The sequence below is a fragment of the Notechis scutatus genome, chromosome 6 (assembly GCF_049901735.1).
Source record: "Notechis scutatus isolate UNSWTSFEM ecotype Mainland chromosome 6, rNotScu1.2, whole genome shotgun sequence".
Lineage (NCBI taxonomy): Eukaryota > Metazoa > Chordata > Lepidosauria > Squamata > Elapidae > Notechis > Notechis scutatus.
In genome coordinates this window covers 51,038,554-51,059,449 of record NC_142014.1, presented here as the reverse complement: position 1 = coordinate 51,059,449, position 20,896 = coordinate 51,038,554, and the positions used below count along the sequence as shown (strand labels likewise).

General features: G+C 33.9%; 1 protein-coding gene across 1 annotated transcript in view; it reads left to right on the top strand.

The window, feature by feature from the left end:
• The window catches only part of MEI1 (meiotic double-stranded break formation protein 1), a 46,021-nt gene that overhangs the window by 11,565 nt on the left and 13,560 nt on the right, over positions 1-20,896 (top strand). Inside the window, exons 8-22 of the mRNA XM_087969108.1 lie at positions 1,507-1,621; positions 2,118-2,234; positions 2,336-2,435; positions 3,193-3,327; positions 3,668-3,782; positions 4,087-4,178; positions 6,272-6,413; positions 6,894-7,005; positions 7,763-7,823; positions 11,631-11,728; positions 12,144-12,318; positions 12,400-12,547; positions 13,748-14,032; positions 14,379-14,544; positions 17,028-17,132. Of these exons, the coding sequence (XP_087825234.1) occupies positions 1,507-1,621; positions 2,118-2,234; positions 2,336-2,435; positions 3,193-3,327; positions 3,668-3,782; positions 4,087-4,178; positions 6,272-6,413; positions 6,894-7,005; positions 7,763-7,823; positions 11,631-11,728; positions 12,144-12,318; positions 12,400-12,547; positions 13,748-14,032; positions 14,379-14,544; positions 17,028-17,132 (1,966 nt within the window). The remainder of the gene's footprint in view (positions 1-1,506; positions 1,622-2,117; positions 2,235-2,335; positions 2,436-3,192; positions 3,328-3,667; positions 3,783-4,086; positions 4,179-6,271; positions 6,414-6,893; positions 7,006-7,762; positions 7,824-11,630; positions 11,729-12,143; positions 12,319-12,399; positions 12,548-13,747; positions 14,033-14,378; positions 14,545-17,027; positions 17,133-20,896) is intronic.

Genomic DNA, 20,896 nt, shown 5'->3' with positions numbered 1-20,896 from the left:
TGAAAGCAACATAAATTTGGCAATATTATAAATGTAATTGTCAAGATGAATAATAAACCTATTTTTGTTCATTGATTTTATATCATTTTTAGGCTACTTCACTCTCAACCCACATTAGAAATAATTAAAAACACAATTAAAACAAATAAGTAATTTTATTACAAATAATGTAATAAAATTCTGATTGAAGAAAAGTTCATATCATTGCACCTTGGTTCATCTTGGGCCAAAGAACAACGGAATAATGAAATTTTAAAGTGTTTATCAAAAACTAGGAGCACTGGAATGCCTTTCATTGGAGGGGAAAGAGTTCCATAAAGTGGCAACTATTATTGAGAAGGCCTAATGCCTTGTCCATATTTCATGTATCGCAGAATGAGGAGGGAGTATCAGTTGGATGGACAGATTATGTTATGAAAGGGTAATACCTAATGTATAGAACTTTAAAGATGATAACCAGCATCTTAAGTTGGGCTTAAGGAAATCAAGGAACTACTTATATTTGGCAATTGTTCAGAGATCTTGCTGGAACAATCTCATCTGACTCCTTGGCCATCTCTGTATACCAGACTAATAAGAGAAGAGATATAATTGCCTGACAAAGAATTGGGAAGACACCCTAAACCTTCTGGAAATGTGGGTTCATTAGGTATTAGGGGGTTGGTGGTTCTAATTTGTCGTGAGCCGTATGTCCTCAGTTTAACGGGGAAGTGATCTGACCAGAGCAAAATGACAAATCCTATATCTTCACAACACATTTAATTTTTTCAAAAACAAAGATCAGATCAAATGTGTGTCCTCCCATGTGAGTTGAGGTTGCAGTCATAAAGGCCATGAAATCATAAATTCCCCTTTCCAGGACATTAAGATTAATCCATGAAGACTTACAACTTTGGAACCCAAACACCAGGCCCAAAATGATATTAAGGAACTTCTGGAGGACCACTGCTGGGTAACTGGGTGGTTAATATACAAGTAGCAGTCTATGCTTGACAGAGTATCTCAGTATTACATAAGAATATTTGCAATCCTTCATTTCCAAAACAATGCCCTATATTACCATGACAGTCTTACACACAATCACAGCAACTTCTCTTCCCTGATATTGATATAGCAGCTGATGCAAGACCGGATACCCATCTAAGCCAATTTCAGGTGGGGCTTTTCCACATTTTTGTCCAGGCAAGTTTTAATAATATACAGTTGACCACTTTATTCATATGTTTGATTTAGCATTTTTTAACAGCAACTGGATACCAAGGTACCCAATAATTTATAATTTAGAGATCAGAAACTAGGACATGACTATCTCAGAGTAGGAGATCTCTAAGAGCTTAGTGAACTTTTAATAATATTGCATTGTTCAGCCTTGAAATAAAATTACCATAAATTCCAAACATTTTTTAAAATAGTTAAATATTGTTCATATTAAATAAACTTATTTCCTAATGGACTCATAATTAGTATAAAATGATCCTTTAATGCAAATTCTGATGTTTCCTGCAGTTGCTATTATCAAGAGATGAGATATTACAAGTGGCAAGTACACAGTGTATGGCTACTATATTGGTGTACTCTCCAGCTAAATATGCTCCTGCTTTTATCCAGGCAGATATTCCAGGTAACAAGAGTAATTGTTCTATTTGTCTGATACTCTGGAATGCTACGGTATTTGATTTCAAAGCTATGTTTCAAAGAAATTCCACGCAAGGGATCATTTAAAAAGAGATGAAATATAAAACTGACAACAGTTTATATAACAGTTCATATTTAATGCTATTAGAAAAATATATGGTGTGTCAACATTTGATATATGTACAGATAGTCCTCGACTTACAGCCTTAATTGAGCCCAAGTTTCTGTTGCTAAGTGAGATATTTGTTATGTGAGTTTTTTGCCCCATTTTATGACCTTTCTTGCCACAGTTGTTAAGTGAATTACTGCAATTGTTAAGTTAGTAACACAGCTGTTAAGTAATTTTGACTTCCTCATTGACTTTGCTTGTCAGAAGGTCGTACATGGTAGGATGTAGTCTGGCCTTGTTTTCCCCAATCCAATCCCTTAGTTTTATTGATTCAGCTGGTAATAGGTTGTTTTTTGTTTTTTTTTGCTTGCAGAATTTCTGTTTGAATGTCTCTTCTGCATGAGTGAAAGTCTCACCTGGTCAGTTTATTGCTGCCTGTTGCTTCTTACTGAAGAACAGCTTTTCTTTTCCAAATGCCACACTGTTTATGGTAAATCATCACTTTTCATATAGGATAAAACTTACATTAGGCAGTATTTGCTACTCATATAAACTATTTTCACCAATCTTTTAATATCTTCTTTATCCTAGGCATAGAACCTTTTATAAAGAGCTTGAAAGAAACTTTGCATCTTAATAATACAGAATTACAAAAACAAGGACTTCTACTTTTTACTGAAATTTTGAAAAAGTAAGAGATATCAACTCTCCGTCTGGTGTTAGTTTGGAAAATGAAAGCAATGGAAGCAGATTTCACCAAATTTATAACAGGATAAATATTTCCGGGGAAAATATGTATATATAATAAGCATGATTTAATATAATAATTTTTTCACTAGTTATCTATGAACTTGAAACTTGAACAACTGTTCACCCTTATTTTTTAAATCATGAAAAATAATTTATATAAAATTTGGGAAGGAATAATGGGGAATCCTGCATATTACTTGGCAGTATATGGAACGTTTATATTTTGTAGTTACAATTTATTTTTTGCAATGGATTTCAGTGGAGAATATAGGTATATTTAATATATATACCTAGGTTTTATAGGTGGATTACTAATTTTTAAATTAACATAATACTGTTTAGAGTCCTTTAAATTGAAGTGGTTTATATATTTCATAAATAAACTATAAAACCTAAGTAATTGTGTACAATAATTTTAGATTGGGCATTTGTATATTTCAATTTGAAATAGATTTGAGTTCAAATGGGCAGTTCTTAGAAAAGGGTTACAATCCATACTGAAAGTGTTTTGAGTTTGGATAATTTCTGGTTCTGTTGAAGTAACCTGCCTTGAACTTGAATTTGAAAATATACTGTACTTTAGGAAAATATTAAGGTGTTAGCTTAACATTTCTGTAATCCTGAAGTTCAAAGTGATATATACTGTTATAGAAATTCTTTTGTTGGATAAAATTTTTAAATATTTTATTTAATTTCAGGCAACCAGAAGAAATTAAATTATTTACAAATATTGCTACATTTAAAGACACTGTTAGTGTTTTAATGGAAGCTGTGAAATGCCCTGTTATTGAAGTAGCATCTGAAGCAGTGAAAGCGGTGACTGCAATTTTGAGGTAAATGAAAAGTGTAATTTAATTTAATTTAATTATTACCTGGAAAATATAGATAATTCCTTACCTCTGCATCTTCTTTTATGACTTTTTGCCAATTTGTTCCTTACTGGTAAAATTCTTTAAGCATTAATTTATTCTATAACATGCATGCTGTTTGATCAAAGTATGCCAAAATGTTCATTTGGACCAGAGAAATGACTAGTGTGATTTTAGTAGAAAAAAGGTATATAACTGTCCTCTCTCTATTCATAGTTGATTTGTTTTTCTACTACCATATTCATATTGACACTCATTTATACCATTATCTTTGCTTAACATTTTCCTGTTTTTCTCAGCACAGAAAGGATCATTTGAGCTTTCCACCTATACAGTATGGGCAACTAGAGAACTTGATTGAAACTATACTGATGCGATGTAATGATCTCCCACTGGCACCTTTTAATAAGAGGCTGATGGTTAGTTCCTCAAAGCTCCTCTTTTTGTTCTGATTTAAGACCAGCAATGTGTAATATATATAATAAACTCTTTTAAACTGCTCTTTTTTAAAAAAATTAACAGAACATTTGCTGAAAGTGCTCCCATCCCCATATATTGAAAGTTGAGTCCTCCTTTCTTTTGAAGATAATTCTTTGCCTCTGTTAAATATACTTTGGACCATATTTGCACACTATTATTTTATTAAAGTAATTATTAATCTAAACATTGGGCCATGGCAGCATAAAAAAATTCTTACCGATTTTTCTTCTTTTAATATCACAGGATCATCAAGGGGGTAGATGTAAGAATACAGTAATTTCACAACAGGCACAGTTCTTGCAGAATGCCTTAGAAAGCTTCAGAAATGCTTGTAGGTAAGAAAAGATGTTTCTCAACTTTACTGATAGTAGAAGTGGTAAGAAAAATCAATATGAAACTGAGAATTATACTAAATATACAAATATAATATTTAATACACATTTCATTCACATTTATATGAATTTATAGCAGAAAACTACTGAGCTCATGTTTATATCTGAACATGATCTTCAATCAAACTTAATCTTTGATGACTTAATGAATATGTCCATTTAATTTTGTTAGCAACAATACAGAAATGTTTTGCCATTGACTTCTGGGATTTTTGATTAGATCGTCTCAGTCCTGCTTCTAGCTGTGATACTATCAACCAACTAACTTTTGAAAATTGGCTAGAAACTGCTTTGATTGAGATGAATAAATTTAATAAAACCAGTCAAAATGATTGAAGGGGTTTCAATTAGAATTCCTATTTTATGCACATACCGGTATATTTAGTTGATATAATAGCAATCTATCAAGAAGTTTTAAAAAAATTAAAAACCTGATCATGTGATTTGATTTATTTATGGTATATCTAGTTGTTATATAATAACAAGGAATGAAGGTTATTTTATTTAGCTATCCTTAATCTTGCCAGGTAAGAATGGAGTATTTTTTTTGTCCTGCTATTCTTATATCCTGCCTTTCTTCCTGGAAGTCCAACTTAGGTTACCTCATATTATGCTGACAGCTACCTTGTAAAATAGATTGAACTAACAGTTTAAATTCTGTTCATAACTTCAAAATAGAAATAGGGTCATGCCTCCTGATTTCTGTTGCAGAGAAATTGAACAGAACTATGTCTTTGTACAACTCTAAGTCTCCGCAAAGATAGTATTTGTATGAAAAAGTAATTTGTAAAATTCTAGTGATATTTCAGCTAAATATATCTAATTAGCTCTGACCTTGTCTCATACTATGTAATTAAATATTTTGAAGTGGTAAGTTGATTTATATATGCAGTTAACTTTTTCACTCAAAAAATGTGTGGGCATGTGCGCACGCGTGCACACACACACACACACACACACAAACACCAAATCCTGTGCTCCAGCTACAACATTAGAGTCAGGTTCTTTAGGATCAAGCAGACTAGATTTCAACATACTGTAAGATTAGTAAACTATTATCAAAAGTTCTTCATAGTTTGAAGGGGCCTCTCAGAATTTCAGAATTTTTGTAATATATTACCATTTTGTAATAATTTTATACATGAATGTGTTAATTAAGCCTCCTGTATTGCTCATATGAATCTCATTAATTGATTAAGATTTAGGTTATGCTTTGTTGCTGCATGCTTTTACGCCTTCTGTTCATAGAAGCTCCTTCCTCACCAGAGGTGGTATTCAGCAGGTTCTGACCAGTTCTGGAGAACTGGTAGCGGAAATTTTGAATAGTTCAGAGAACCATAAAATCATATAAAATCATACATTGCAATGTCCTACCTGTCAATGAATACTTCAGCTTCAACCATAACAACACAAGAGCAAACTATAGATACAAACTCAAGGTTAATCGCACCAAACTTCATTGCAGGAGATACGACTTCAGCAACAGTTAATGTCTGGAATACTCTACCTGACTCTGTGGTTTCTTCCCCAAATCCCAAAAACTTTAACCTTAGACTGTCTACTATTGACCTCACCCCTTTCCTAAGAGGTCTGTAGGGGGCGTGCATAAGCGCACCAACGTGCCTACGGTCCCTGTCCTATTGTTTCCTTTATTTTTCTTATATGTATGCATGTATTCATAACTATGTTTTTACTTATACCTATTATCTTGTAAACAATTGACAAAAATAAATAAATAAAATAAAAATAAAACCAGCAAATGCCACCTCTGACTGGAGATTTTACAGTATCCTTCCCCTGCCACGCCCACCAAGCCACACCCTCAGAACCAATAATAAAAAAAATTGAATCCCACCACTGTATCCTCACCCCATCTTGCGTTCTTATTCATCTTTTTCTATTACCTCTGCCTAATAAAGCCTTTATTGATTTCTGTAGCTTAGGATCTCACCATGTCTAAATATGATACTGGGGTAAAGGGAAGATACAGAAACATGAAGTATAGGTTGTATCTAATAGATTTTATAACTTTTTAGTTTAGCTGTGCAATACCAAAAGGATCCTCTGGCTCAGAAGAACACTTTTACAGCTCCAAATTCAGAGAATATTGATACATTGAAAAGATTTTCAGAATTTCTTCTATGGATATCTGATTCGCTTTGCATTCCACTGGTCATGGTAATTATTTTTTCTGTGTCCTTAGCATCAAACATCAAATAAGTTATAGAAACGTACAGAAAAGCAGAAGAAAGAAAGAAAAAGAAAACAATTGTATCTACAGATCATATAGAAGAAATAGTGGCAAAGTTTAGTTAATAGAGGCAAAGCTACAATGTCCTCTGCTTCTGATTTTTATTACATTAGTAACAATGAGGACCATTTACAAATTAATTTTATTATATAACATTTGAGGTATCAAATACTATATAATAAAATTAATTTGTAAATGGTCCTCATTGTTATTTGATATCTCAAATGTTCTTAAGAAAATAAGCAGTTTTAGGAAGAGTTTTCAGCTATAATAATATTATGAATCATAGATCATAGAGTTTTATAGGTCTGCTAGGCCTATACTGATTTGCATTTCTGATTTGTATTTCATTACTTTTTATAATAGAGAGAATAAATATATATATATATATATATTTTTTCTTGCAGAAATATTCTGAAAGGGCTATCCGCCCAGGTATTATGGAAGTCTTTATCTCAGCACTTAGCATCCTGTTCAATGTTATGCCCGACATGCATGAGAGATTATCCATTAAGATGGGTAAGGAGAGTTAGAGCGAACTACTTTTGGAAGTACGATTAAAATATGTATTTTTATTGCTGAAATGATGCCAGAAATGCAATGAAAATCCTAAATAAACATATTTCTAATCATATGATTCAGTAGGTAATCTGCTTTAAGGATTGGTGGCTCCCGAGTAGCTGTAGCAGAAAAACAGCTTTGATTGTAAACAACTTTCTACAGTTTGGAGAATATAGCATTTCCTGTTTGTTACCCAGTGAATCTAGAAAATGTTAAGAAAGACAACACCAATACTTAAGTAGGCTTTATTGAAAGCTTGCAAGTTAGATCAGGTGTAAACAGTTACCAGCACATGCATAGCTGGTTCATTTTACCCCTCCTTATATTCTCCTACAAGTAATACTTTATAACACTTAAGGGTGAGCACATGTTCTGCTTTTTTGCCATCCATTTTAAAATATGTTGCAGAGGTTCATAGGCAAGTCACGGTAATTTACTTGGGCACACCATTTATTGATCTTTTTAAAATTATTTAGTAAATATTTTCCTATCATTTATTAAATAATTGTTGCATTTGCTCTAAGACACTTTTTACTGAAGTATATACCTACATGCACATTTTTAGAAAAATTAAAACTTCGCTTACCAAAATGTTAGGAAAATGGGGCTGAAATGATGACAGGAGCAATACTTCATTAAGTAAGCACAATGATAAGCACAATACACTTATTTTAATTCAGATATTTTGTATGAGTAGAATTATCTTTCTCTTTAGCATCTTCTTCTTTCATTCAACTGATCCTGGAATTGAAAGCCAAATTCTGCAGTGGACAAAGGTATTAAATTTGACATTAAAATTATGTCATGCTTTATTTTATTAAAACATTATTTTTACTTAAATAGACCTATCTCCAGAAATTCCTAGGGATTTTGTTATTTTGCATCTTCATTTAGATAGCATAAAGAAATGTTTATAATTTTAAAAAGCAGCTGGTTAATTTGTTGATTTGAATGTTTTAAAGATGCCAAAACTTTATGAATTAATAAAATTATGTATTTCAAAATGCAGCCCTTCATACCATATGACTAAACCTAGACCGATGCTTGTCCATGGATGCATTGTCAAATTTTCATTTTCCATGATTTCTTTTTTTTTTAAAGTAATGCTGCCTAGTTGATATAATAGCAATCTATCAAGAAGTTTAAAAAAAATTAAAAACCTGATCATGTGATTCTGAAATGATTTATTTATGGTATATCTAGTTGTTATATAATAACAAGGAATGAAGGTTATTTTATTTAGCTATCCTTAATCTTGCCAGGTATGAATGGAGTATTTTTTTTTGTCCTGCTATGCTTATATCCTGCCTTTCTTCCTGGAAGTCCAACTTAGGTTACCTCATATTATGCTGACAGCTACCTTGTAAAATAGATTGAACTAACAGTTTAAATTCTGTTCATAACTTCAAAATAGAAATAGGGTCATGCCTCCTGATTTCTGTTGCAGAGAAATTGAACAGAACTATGTCTTTGTACAACTCTAAGTCTCCGCAAAGATAGTATTTGTATGAAAAAGTAATTTGTAAAATTCTAGTGATATTTCAGCTAAATATATCTAATTAGCTCTGACCTTGTCTCATACTATGTAATTAAATATTTTGAAGTGGTAAGATTTATATATGCAGTTAACTTTTTCACTCAAAAAATGTGTGGGCAAGTGCGCGCGCGTGCACACACACACACACACACACAAACACCAAATTCTGTGCACCAGCTACAACATTAGAGTCAGGTTCTTTAGGATCAAGCAGACTAGATTTCAACATACTGTAAGATTAGTAAACTATTATCAAAAGTTCTTCATAGTCTGAAGGGGCCTCTCAGAATTTCAGAATTTTTGTAATATATTACCATTTTGTAATAATTTTATACATGAATGTGTTAATTAAGCCTCCTGTATTGCTCATATGAATCTCATTAATTGATTAAGATTTAAGTTATGCTTTGTTGCTGCATGCTTTTACGCCTTCTGTTCATAGAAGCTCCTTCCTCACCAGAGGTGGTATTCAGCAGGTTCTGACCAGTTCTGGAGAACTGGTAGCGGAAATTTTGAGTAGTTCAGAGAACCATAAAATCATATAAAATCATACATTGCAATGTCCTACCTGTCAATGAATACTTCAGCTTCAACCATAACAACACAAGAGCAAACTATAGATACAAACTCAAGGTTAATCGCACCAAACTTCATTGCAGGAGATACGACTTCAGCAACAGTTAATGTCTGGAATACTCTACCTGACTCTGTGGTTTCTTCCCCAAATCCCAAAAACTTTAACCTTAGACTGTCTACTATTGACCTCACCCCTTTCCTAAGAGGTCTGTAGGGGGCGTGCATAAGCGCACCAACGTGCCTACCTTCCCTGTCCTATTGTTTCCTTTATTTTTCTTATATGTATGCATGTATTCATAACTATGTTTTTACTTATACCTATTATCTTGTAAACAATTGACAAAAATAAATAAATAAAATAAAAATAAAACCAGCAAATGCCACCTCTGACTGGAGATTTTACAGTATCCTTCCCCTGCCACGCCCACCAAGCCACACCCTCAGAACCAATAGTAAAAAAAATTGAATCCCACCACTATCCTCACCCCATCTTGCGTTCTTATTCATCTTTTTCTATTACCTCTGCCTAATAAAGCCTTTATTGATTTCTGTAGCTTAGGATCTCACCATGTCTAAATATGATACTGGGGTAAAGGGAAGATACAGAAACATGAAGTATAGGTTGTATCTAATAGATTTTATAACTTTTTAGTTTAGCTGTGCAATACCAAAAGGATCCTCTGGCTCAGAAGAACACTTTTACAGCTCCAAATTCAGAGAATATTGATACATTGAAAAGATTTTCAGAATTTCTTCTATGGATATCTGATTCGCTTTGCATTCCCCTGGTCATGGTAATTATTTTTTCTGTGTCCTTAGCATCAAACATCAAATAAGTTATAGAAACGTACAGAAAAGCAGAAGAAAGAAAGAAAAAGAAAACAATTGTATCTACAGATCATGTAGAAGAAATAGTGGCAAAGTTTAGTTAATAGAGGCAAAGCTACAATGTCCTCTGCTTCTGATTTTTATTACATTAGTAACTGAGGACCATTTACAAATTAATTTTATTATATAGTATTTGATATCTCAAATGTTCTTAAGAAAATAAGCGGTTTTAGGAAGAGTTTTCAGCTATAATAATATTATGAATCATAGATCATAGAGTTTTATAGGTCTGCTAGGCCTATACTGATTTGCATTTCTGATTTGTATTTCATTACTTTTTATAATAGGGAGAATAAATATGTATATATATATTTTCTTGCAGAAATATTCTGAAAGGGCTATCCGCCCAGGTATTATGGAAGTCTTTATCTCAGCACTTAGCATCCTGTTCAATGTTATGCCCGACATGCATGAGAGATTATCCATTAAGATGGGTAAGGAGAGTTAGAGCGAAATACTTTTGGAAGTATGATTAAAATATGTATTTTTATTGCTGAAATGATGCCAGAAATGCAATGAAAATCCTAAATAAACATATTTCTAATCATATGATTCAGTAGGTTTAAGGATTGGTGGCTCCCGAGTAGCTATAGCAGAAAAACAGCTTCAATTGTAAACAACTTTCTACAGTTTGGAGAATATAGCATTTCCTGTTTGTTACCCAGTGAATCTAGAAAATGTTAAGAAAGACAACACCAATACTTAAGTAGGCTTTATTGAAAGCTTGCAAGTTAGATCAGGTGTAAACAGTTACCAGCACATGCATAGCTGGTTCATTTTACCCCTCCTTATATTCTCCCACAAGTAATACTTTATAACACTTAAGGGTGAGCACATGTTCTGCTTTTTTGCCATCCATTTTAAAATATGTTGCAGAGGTTCATAGGCAAGTCACGGTAATTTACTTGGGCACACCATTTATTGATTTTTTTGAATTATTTAGTAAATATTTTCCTATCATTTATTAAATAATTGTTGCATTTGCTCTAAGACACTTTTTACTGAAGTATATAACTACATGCACATTTTTAGAAAAATTAAAAATTCGCTTACCAAAATGTTAGGAAAATGGGGCTGAAATGATGACAAGAGCAATACTTTATTAAGTAAGCACAATGATAAGCACAATACACTTATTTTAATTCAGATATTTTGTATGAGTAGAATTATCTTTCTCTTTAGCATCTTCTTCTTTCATTCAACTGATCCTGGAATTGAAAGCCAAATTCTGCAGTGGACAAAGGTATTAAATTTGACATTAAAATTATGTCATGCTTTATTTTATTAAAACATTATTTTTACTTAAATAGACCTATCTCCAGAAATTCCTAGGGATTTTGTTATTTTGCATCTTCATTTAGATAGCATAAAGAAATGTTTATAATTTTAAAAAGCAGCTGGTTAATTTGTTGATTTGAATGTTTTAAAGATGCCAAAACTTTATGAATTAATAAAATTATGTATTTCAAAATGCAGCCCTTCATACCTTTATAGAATACCATATGACTAAACCTAGACCGATGCTTGTCCATGGATGCATTGTCAAATTTTCATTTTCCATGATTTCTTTTTTTTTTTTAAGTAATGCTGCCTTGAATCAAGCTTGTTCTAGTTTTCTACATAGCATGTGCCTCAGTCTTCATTTGTCCTCTGAGAAAATGGTGGATTCCTCAAAAAAAAGTAAGTTTGATAAAAGAGCTGTTTGTGAAGTTTCTTTGAACCGCATCCTACAGTTCAAATCTGAAAATAAAGCTTATGGCAGAAATTGGAAAAATACAACCAACTTGTAGAGATTGGTATGAATTTGTGGGCTCTGTAAGTGATACATTTAAAATATAGGTTCTTCTGTTTATGACCAGGACCCTTCAAAGTCTAAATTATTATATGAATTTGCCATGGCATCATATGATTACCTAGCAATATTAACTAAGAAGAAAAAGAGATTGCTGTTCTCTTTTGTAGGGTAAAACAAAAATGTGACCATTGTTACTAAAATTATATTAGGAGTAAGGGATCTGGATTTTAAGCCAGAAAATATGTTTATGTGCTGTCCAGGCTTTTCTGACATTTCTGGTTAATGTTTTTTTCGTCACAGACCAAGAAATATCTGAACTCCTGTGGAAGACTCTGCCTCTGTTAAACTTCAGCGCACTAGAAAGTCTCAGACTGTTGTCTGAAACCCCAGATCCCTTATATTTAAATGAAACACTTCGCAATCAGCAATATAGCCTTCTGTTTCTTTTCTACCTTGCTTTTAGTCATGAAGACAGGTAGGTGATATGCCATGAATAGGAAAATCAGTCAATAAGCAAAATGAATCATCTTAAGCATTTTTAATCTTTTTTTTTCAGAATTGTTCCAGAAGCAGATCTATTCTCAGCTATATCAAGCTTTCTTCTATCAGTTGAGGACCAGGGAGATTGTCCACCTCCATATATTGTTAAAGCTATTTTGTATCTTCTGGCAATTTGTCAGCACAAAAGTAAAGCTTTAGACTTGGTAAACTCAGGCTTAATCATTATATACTGGCTTAATCATTATAATCAGGATCAGCTTTAAAATTTACCACATCACATTGAAGGTCTTTATTTATTAAAGGAACTGTTCAGGAATTAAGAACCAGCATTTTGTTGTTGCAAGCAGCAATTTGGTATCCCATTCATGTCTGAAAAAGCTTTTGGGAGTACAAGGATGTTCTTTGCACTGGCTTAACATCTGGGAATTTTATGGAAGTGTCCAGGAAGCTTTTATCAAAATTGCATCAAACAATGTTATTGTCTTCTGTGATGCTTTTTCAATTTTCCAGCCTAATCTATACTAATGACATTTCCTGGTGGTCTTCCATCAAAGCACTACCATCATGCTTAGCTTTTTGAGATCAACCATGTTATCTAGTTAATCTTGCAATCATTACATTTGGATTTATTTAACAAGGGTTTGGTGAATAAATGTTTTATATTTTGCACAGTTGTTCAATGATCATGTAACAAAGATCAAACACCCAAGAAAAGAATTTTAATAGTGATGTGGTGCAGGACAACATATTTAGATGTTGTATTCAAATAGCATGTGTGGGAAAATGTCTAGGCATGCTAAAAATACCCAAATATCCTAAACCCACCCCCACCCGCAAACAATGACAATCCTTTGCAAAAGAATATTGGTATGAGAAAGAGAAAAATAATTATTTCTACATTGACTACTTTTAAATTATTGAAAAATAATTGTCCTTCTGTCTTTCCCTCTAATTTTTCTTCTCATTGTAAGAAATAATTTTAGGAGTGATAGAAGAACATGGTGGGATTATGGAAATTGGTATTACTTGTATCTTTTTTCATGAAAAGTTTCTTGAATGAGGCAGAACAGTTCCACAATAAAATACCTGTTGGAAAAATTTATTACCAGTTGCGATAATCTTGCAAACACCATCTAAAAATACTCAAGTGTAGATATATACATGTATAATATCAGACCACTTTCAGCAGTAAAAAAATGGTAGAAGCTGCTAAAAATGGTTTCATATTATTTATTTTTGATATCAAAAAGAAGCCTAGAGAAACTAACTACTACAAAGAAAATGATTTGAATCTATTATATTACTATTTTTTTAATTCAAAAAGGAATTCTGATTGCCCCAAGACATATTGATTTTATATTGACTTTTTAAAATTCCTTTCTCCCCCCATTTTCAATATCCAGGCATGCCTTTCTGCTATAAGGAAAATCCTGGATGTTATATCTGATCTCAGCCAAGTATATATTCATCATCCTCTGCTGCTTAAGTTCTTTTTGCAATATCCTGATCTTATGGGAAGATATGGTCACTCTATCCTTCAACTTTGGTTTTCCTATGAAGATTTCTCCCTAACTGAATATGAAGATGCTGCCACAAGAGGCTATGTTGACTTTTCTGACTCTTCAAACAACTTTAATAGTTTGATTTGCATGCTAAAAGGCAATCCCAGTGCTATACTTGTATTACTGGTAGGCGATTTTACAAAAAAAACCAAATCATAATCTAAAAATATTTAATGCATATATTGGTTTCCAGGATATAAAACAAAGTATAGTTTATACTATACATAAATTCTCTATTCTCTATTAACCATTTTCGATAGAATTTGGAAAACAATAAGAAAGACTGAAAATGGGGAAAATGTTTTCAATGTTTTCAGTGTATCTTATTTTGTTATATTTAGCAATACTATTTTCCATTTTTCCCTCAGCATTTTGGTTTTGGTTTCTCATTAAATGTTCATATTAATGTCTGTAGCATAAATGTAAATAATGTTATCCACATAAATGAAGTTTAACTTGTTTTCCCACTCAGGATCTAGTCTGCTTTGGCACCAATGAAGTGGCTCAAAAAGTCTTAATTTCATTGAAAATTTTCTTAAGAATAGCTGAGGATATCCATGTCTGTGACCTTCTTCGAAGCCAGTTTCTACAGATTTTGCAACAGCTTTTAGTAGAAAATAATTCCAGTATTTCACAAGGTGAATAAACATAAATAATTAAGTACTAACTACTCCATGGAAATTTGATTGTGAAATGCTATTGGACATGTTGAGTTATGGGATTCTCTATAGGTATGTATTTGAGCAAGATGATGTTTTTAATCTGCAGTTGACTTCAGAAGTTAGCAATGCACTTCTATTCATGTGTTCCATATTCAGCACACATAGAAGAAACAGACTGGTGATTCTTCCCTTCTGCTTTGGAGAGGAATGGTCTGGTACAGCTTGATTAGGCACCTTTCATCACTCTGATATAATGTTAATATTTTCTCTGTTTTCAGGACATACAAATAGATCATTTTTATATTAAATCATATTAATTAATTGTACACCCTTGAGATTTAGTGTAGTATGGTGGTTGAGGTACTGGACAAGTAACATGGAGTCCACCTTTTGTTCTGGAAGCTCAATGGATATTTCTGGGGCAGTCTCTCTTTCTGTCAGTCCAACCTACCTTATTTGGTTATTATGGGGGAGGTGATGAAGATAAAATGCTATATATAGTGCTTTGAGCTTTTGAATGAAAAATTGAGACATAAATCTAATAAATCTGAGGTCCTATAATAAATATTGTAGATATGTAGTATACTGCATAGGCTGCCATTTCAGATGTAAAATGAGACAATATTTTGCATTAATGCAACACAGATTTGACTTTTGAGCATCAAACTGAAATATGTAAAATTTAGGAAAATCTACAACCCAAAAACTTACAGAATTACTGTTGTTTTTTTTGCGTCAAATGATTTCAAACCTAAATTGAAATGAAAAGGTAGATACAGTAGTGGCCAAAATTGTGGAAACCTTTTGGGAAAAGTGTCTCCTTACGTATTTTATGCCATCACTACCAAACAGGGAGATCTTGGTCTCATCACTCCAAATGACACTGTCCCATTGTTCCTCTGTCCAGGTAGTGGATTTTAGCCCAGTTTAGTCTTTTTGACCTTTATTTGAGAGATAAATGTCTTTTTTCGTGGAATTCTAGATTTTAGGCCAAATTCCTGCAGTCTGCGCCGAACAGTTCTTGCACTCAACTTCACATTGCATTGCGCCGTTTCATCTTGTATGCACCCAGATGATTTTCTTCTGTCACGTAGGCACAGTCTCTTAATTCTTCTAACATCACTTGTGCACCTTTTCCCACCTTTACCAGTGTGGTTTTGTAGTGACTTAGTCTCCTCTTCAAAAACTTAGAAATGCCACCTTTGGTTAACTTTCCACCAATTTTTCTTCTAATTTCTTTATAACTGTAGCTTTGTTCCCTTAATAATACTATTTTACATCGCTCTCTGGATGACCAGTCAACTGTTTTCCTCATTACTTTAATTTTATTACGTTTTACAAGCTCATTAAATGAAAGAACACAAAAAAACCCAACCAACTTGATAGCGATCACATAACACACTGACAAATGTCTTCCTCTCAGCTTCAATACATGGCATAATAACTGAATCCTACTGTGATCTGGTTGGCTTATTGCCAAAACAAGATGGCACCTGATTGGCTCTCTAAACATTCATGCTCATTGGCTACAATCAGATGAAGGAAAGCTACCTGATATCAACCTAAGCAAGTTGTGCTTCCTTTTTCTGGTTATTTGGCTATAACTTTTCATAGAATACAGATAATTGGACAAACTTTGTTGCATTACATTCTTGATTAAATTATCCTTCCATTGATATGTAATTTTATGGTACTACTTAAAAAACGTGTTATAAGCCATCAAACCTCAAAAATACACTTTTCCCAAAAGATTTCCACAATTTTGGCCGCTACTGTATATGGTCATTTAGAAAAGTCATGTTTAATTCAACTGACACCATATTGTAGTTTTTATTTAGCTTTCTGGGTCAATACTTCGTAACAAAGAGATTTAGTGGAGGTCATAATCAAGTTGAATTCTGACCTCAAAAGGCTATATACTTATACTAAATTAATTCAAGTAAAAAAAAAGTCTATCATGTGAGAGTTTGGTTCACTATGAATACCTTGTACAGCTTGGAGTTTTTTCAAATATGTCATTAAAATACAGGTAGTACTCAATTTAGAACAGTTTAGTGACCATTTGAAGTTACAAGGCCACTGAAAAAAGTGACGTGATCATTTTTCACACTTATGACTGTTGCAGCATCCCCATGCTCACATGATCAAAATTCAGACATTTGGCAACCGATTCATATTTATAACGGTTGCAGTGTCCCACGGTCATGTGATTTTTGCAACCTTTTGACAAGCAAAGTGAATGGGAAAGCCAGATTCACTTAATAACCGTGTTACTAACTGAACAGCTGCAATGATTCACTTAACAACTGTAGCAAGAAAGATTGTAAAATGGGGCAAATCTCATTTAAAAATGTTGCTTAGCAACAGAAATTTTGGGCTCAGTTGTGGTTGAGAACTACCTGTAAGTTTTCCTGCATTTTCCAATTATTGCTTCATGGTGTTGTTTTTTTTTTTTTTAGTAAGCCAGAATGTACCACTTTTGTTAAATCTCCTTTTCCTGGTTCAGCTGAGATATGCAACAGAACAAGAGTTGGATAATACAAGTTTCAGACTGCTTCGCTTAGGTGACTGTCTAAATTTGTTTTGGATGTTTGTAGGGATAACAAGAAGGTAGCATTTGCAAGCCAAAATAGATCCTCCCTCCCTCCCTCCCTCCCTCCCTCTCTCATTCTATTTTATTTATTTATTTTATTTTTTATTTATTTGATTTGTCAATTGTTTACAAGATATTAAGTACAAGTGTATACATAGTTGTGAATATATGAAATGGGTACATATAAGAAAAATAAAAGAATAAGAGAAACAATAGGACAGGGACGGTAGGCACGTTGGTGCGCTTTATGCACGCCCCCTACAGACCTCTTAGGAAAGGGTGAGGTCAATAGTAGACAGTCTAAGGTTAAAGTTTTTGGGGTTTGGGGAAGAGACTACAGAGTCGGGTAGAGTATTCCAGACATTGACCACTCTATTGCTGAAGTCGTATTTCCTGCAATCAAGTTTGGTGCGGTTTACTTTGAGTTTGTATCTGTTGTGTGCTCTTGTGTTGTTATGGTTAAAGCTGAAGTATTCATTGACAGGTAGGACATTGCAATGTATGATTTTATATACCATGCTTAAGTCGGACCGAAGACGGCGTAATTCAAGGTTTTCTAGTTTTAGAATTTCGAGTCTGGTGGCATAAGGTATTCTACAACGAGTAGAAGAGTGGAGAACTCTTCTTGTGAAATACTTCTGGACTTTCTCAATTGTGCTAATATCACTTACGTAATAAGGATTCCAGACTGATGAACTGTATTCGAGTATTGGTCTAGCAAATGTTTTGTATGCTCTGGTTAGTAGTGAGATATTACCAGAGAAAAAGCAACGTAGGATTAGGTTAACAACTCTTAATGCCTTTTTGGCTATGTAGTTGCAGTGGGCTCTAGCACTTAGATCATTAGAGGTGAGTATTCCCAGGTCTTTTACAGAGCTTGGGTCATCAACAAGATCTTGACTATTCAGCTTGTATTTTATTTTCTGATTTTTTTACCAATATGTAAGACAGAGCATTTATTTGTTGAGATTTGAAGTTGCCATATGTTAGACCATTCAGATACATAGTCTAGGTCTTTTTGTAGGGTAGTAGTATTGTCTGTGGTATTGAACAGCTTTACATCATCAGCGAAGAGAACGCAATTGCTCTTGATATGATCACAAAGGTCGTTTATGTAGATTATGAAGAGAGTTGGTCCTAGAACACTGCCTTGGGGAACACCACTATTGACAGGTACTGGATTTGATAGGGCGTTCCCGATTTTGACCATTTGTTGTCTGTTTGACAGGAATGCTTTTATCCAGTTATTCAGTTGTCCAGAGATATCATAAGATTTTATTTTTAGGAGTAGTTTGTCGTGTACCACTGAATCAAAGGCTTTACAGAAGTCTATGTAGATTGCGTCTATTGCTTTGCCCTGGTCGAGTTGTGTAGTCCATATGTTTTTGCAGTGTAAGAGTTGCAGATTACAGGATAGTTTTTTTCTGAAACCAAATTGTTTATTGGAGAGTAGGTTGTTTGTCTCTAAATGGAGGATGATGGATTGGTTAATAATTGATTCCATGACTTTGCAGGTGACGCAGCATAAGGAGATTGGTCTGTAATTTTCAACTAGGCTTGGGTCTCCCTTTTTGAAGAAAGGGATGACTGTGGCTTGTGACCATAGGTTAGGCAAGGAGCTGGTCCTGAAAGATTTTTCAAAGATTATGCTTAGAGGTTTGGCTATGGCAGTGGATAGCTTTCTTAAGAAGTAGGCACATATTCCATCCGGTCCAATAGATAGAGATGGTTTTAGGTTGCGTAGTGTTTTTCAACGTTGTCTACTGTAAAATCGATATGTATTAGATCATTGTTGTTATCTGTGGTACGGCTAGGAAACATTGGGCATGATCCATTACTGTTTACAAACACTGAGCCGAAGAATGTGTTAAAGATGTTGGCTTTAATGGTGTCGTCGCTGCAGTCTTTACCATCGGGTCCTATCAAGGGAGGGATGGACCTTGAGTCTTTTAGTTTGTTGTTTACAAAATTGTAAAAAGCACGGGTGGAATTGGTGCTTAGAAGGTTTTCCTCTTGTTTAATGTGATAATTGGTGCATTCGGTCTTTATCTGGTGGCATAAATTTTTGTATCGGTTTTTGAAATTAGCAACGTGACCAGATTTGTTTTTCCACCAGAGTGATCTCTTTTTGGATTGAAGTTTCCTTATTGATATGGGTAATCTGCTTTTTGTTTTGTTTTTGGAGTTGTTGTTGGAACATATAGTTTGATGACTCTTTTGACTTCAAGTAAAAAAATGTTGTAATGGTCTTCAACAGTATTGCATCCAGTGAATAGAGATTGCCAATCGAGGGATGAGAGATCGTTATCTATAAGATCATAGTTGCCTTTTTGAAGTTACAATTAGGGATGACATCATTGTGGTGATTTTTGTGTGGACGTATGTTGAGGCAAAAGTCAATCATATTGTGGTCACTACTGGAAAAGGGTTCTTTGGTTTGTATTCCGTAAATTAAATTCAAACTATTGCAGAAGATGAGATCGAGGCAGTTGTTCAGTCTAGTGTTGTTGGTTACTAGTTGTTCAAGACCTAGATTTGTAATAGCATTATAGAAGGTTGTGTGTATGATTTCAGTTGTACAATTATTTAGGGTCCAGTCGATATGAGGTAGATTGAAATCTCCAAGAAAGATAAAAGGGTATGGGCAGGATGTAGCCCATGTTAGTAGTGTATTTAGCTTGTTTACATGTTCGATGTCATAATCAGGTGCTCTGTAACATAGTAAGAATCGAATTGTGATATTTAAGGATAGTTCACAGATGATGGTTTCAGGAAGGGCAAGCTCCTGGGTAACTTGGATATTTTTAGATGTAAGGATTTTTATAGAATATAGCAACACCACCTCCTCGACGATTTTCACGATCTGATCGGTAAACATGATAGTCTCTTACTGTGGTAATGGAGTCGGGGAGAGATGCATTGAGCCATGTTTCACAGACAAATATAATGTCGAAGTTAGCCATATTTAAGAGGATGAGAAATTCAGGTATTTTATTCACGAGGCTTCTTGCATTGAGTAGTTTGCATTTAAGTCCGGCAGCAGTTGGGATTGAGGTAGTTGGGGGCGTGCGTGCCTAGTCTTGGGTGATGGTGGGTGGTGGGTAGTTTTGGGTGATGGTTGCTCACCCAATTGGTTGTTGGGTGATTCTCTTGCTCACCAATGGATTTAATGACATTTACAATTGTACCTTTTAAAAAATTAAATACATATTACTGTGATGACCTGGAGTGTAACACAAACGTAACAAAATCCAAAACGTAAATAAATGTCCTTTAATGCTTCTAACTTGCCCCCACTGTTCAATAATTCTCAGTTGGAGATAAAATGTACTCAAAAATAGTCTTCAAAAGAAAGCAATACAGTCCGAACTTAATGAGCAGATAGAGGTGAAATAAAAAACCAAACAAACTACAATGAAGATATTTCCACAACGGACCAGGATAAGTAATTACCAAATTCAAGGAGATAACAAGGCACAGTCTGTTGGAAGGATGCCAACCAAGATAACTTCAGCCCAAAATAAAACACGCTTTGCTTCTGGCAACGCTGTGTTTTAACTGTCTCTCTCATATACTATTCTCCCCAGCTGCAACTAATGAGGAGGATCATGGCCGCTTCCTCTCTCGTAAGCCAAGTTGTTTCCTTCTCCGTTCCTCCCTGTGTGTCCTAGGATGAAGAGGGGATGGGCTTGGTTCTTCCTCTGACTGCCCAACCAGCCTCTGCCTTTCCCCAGC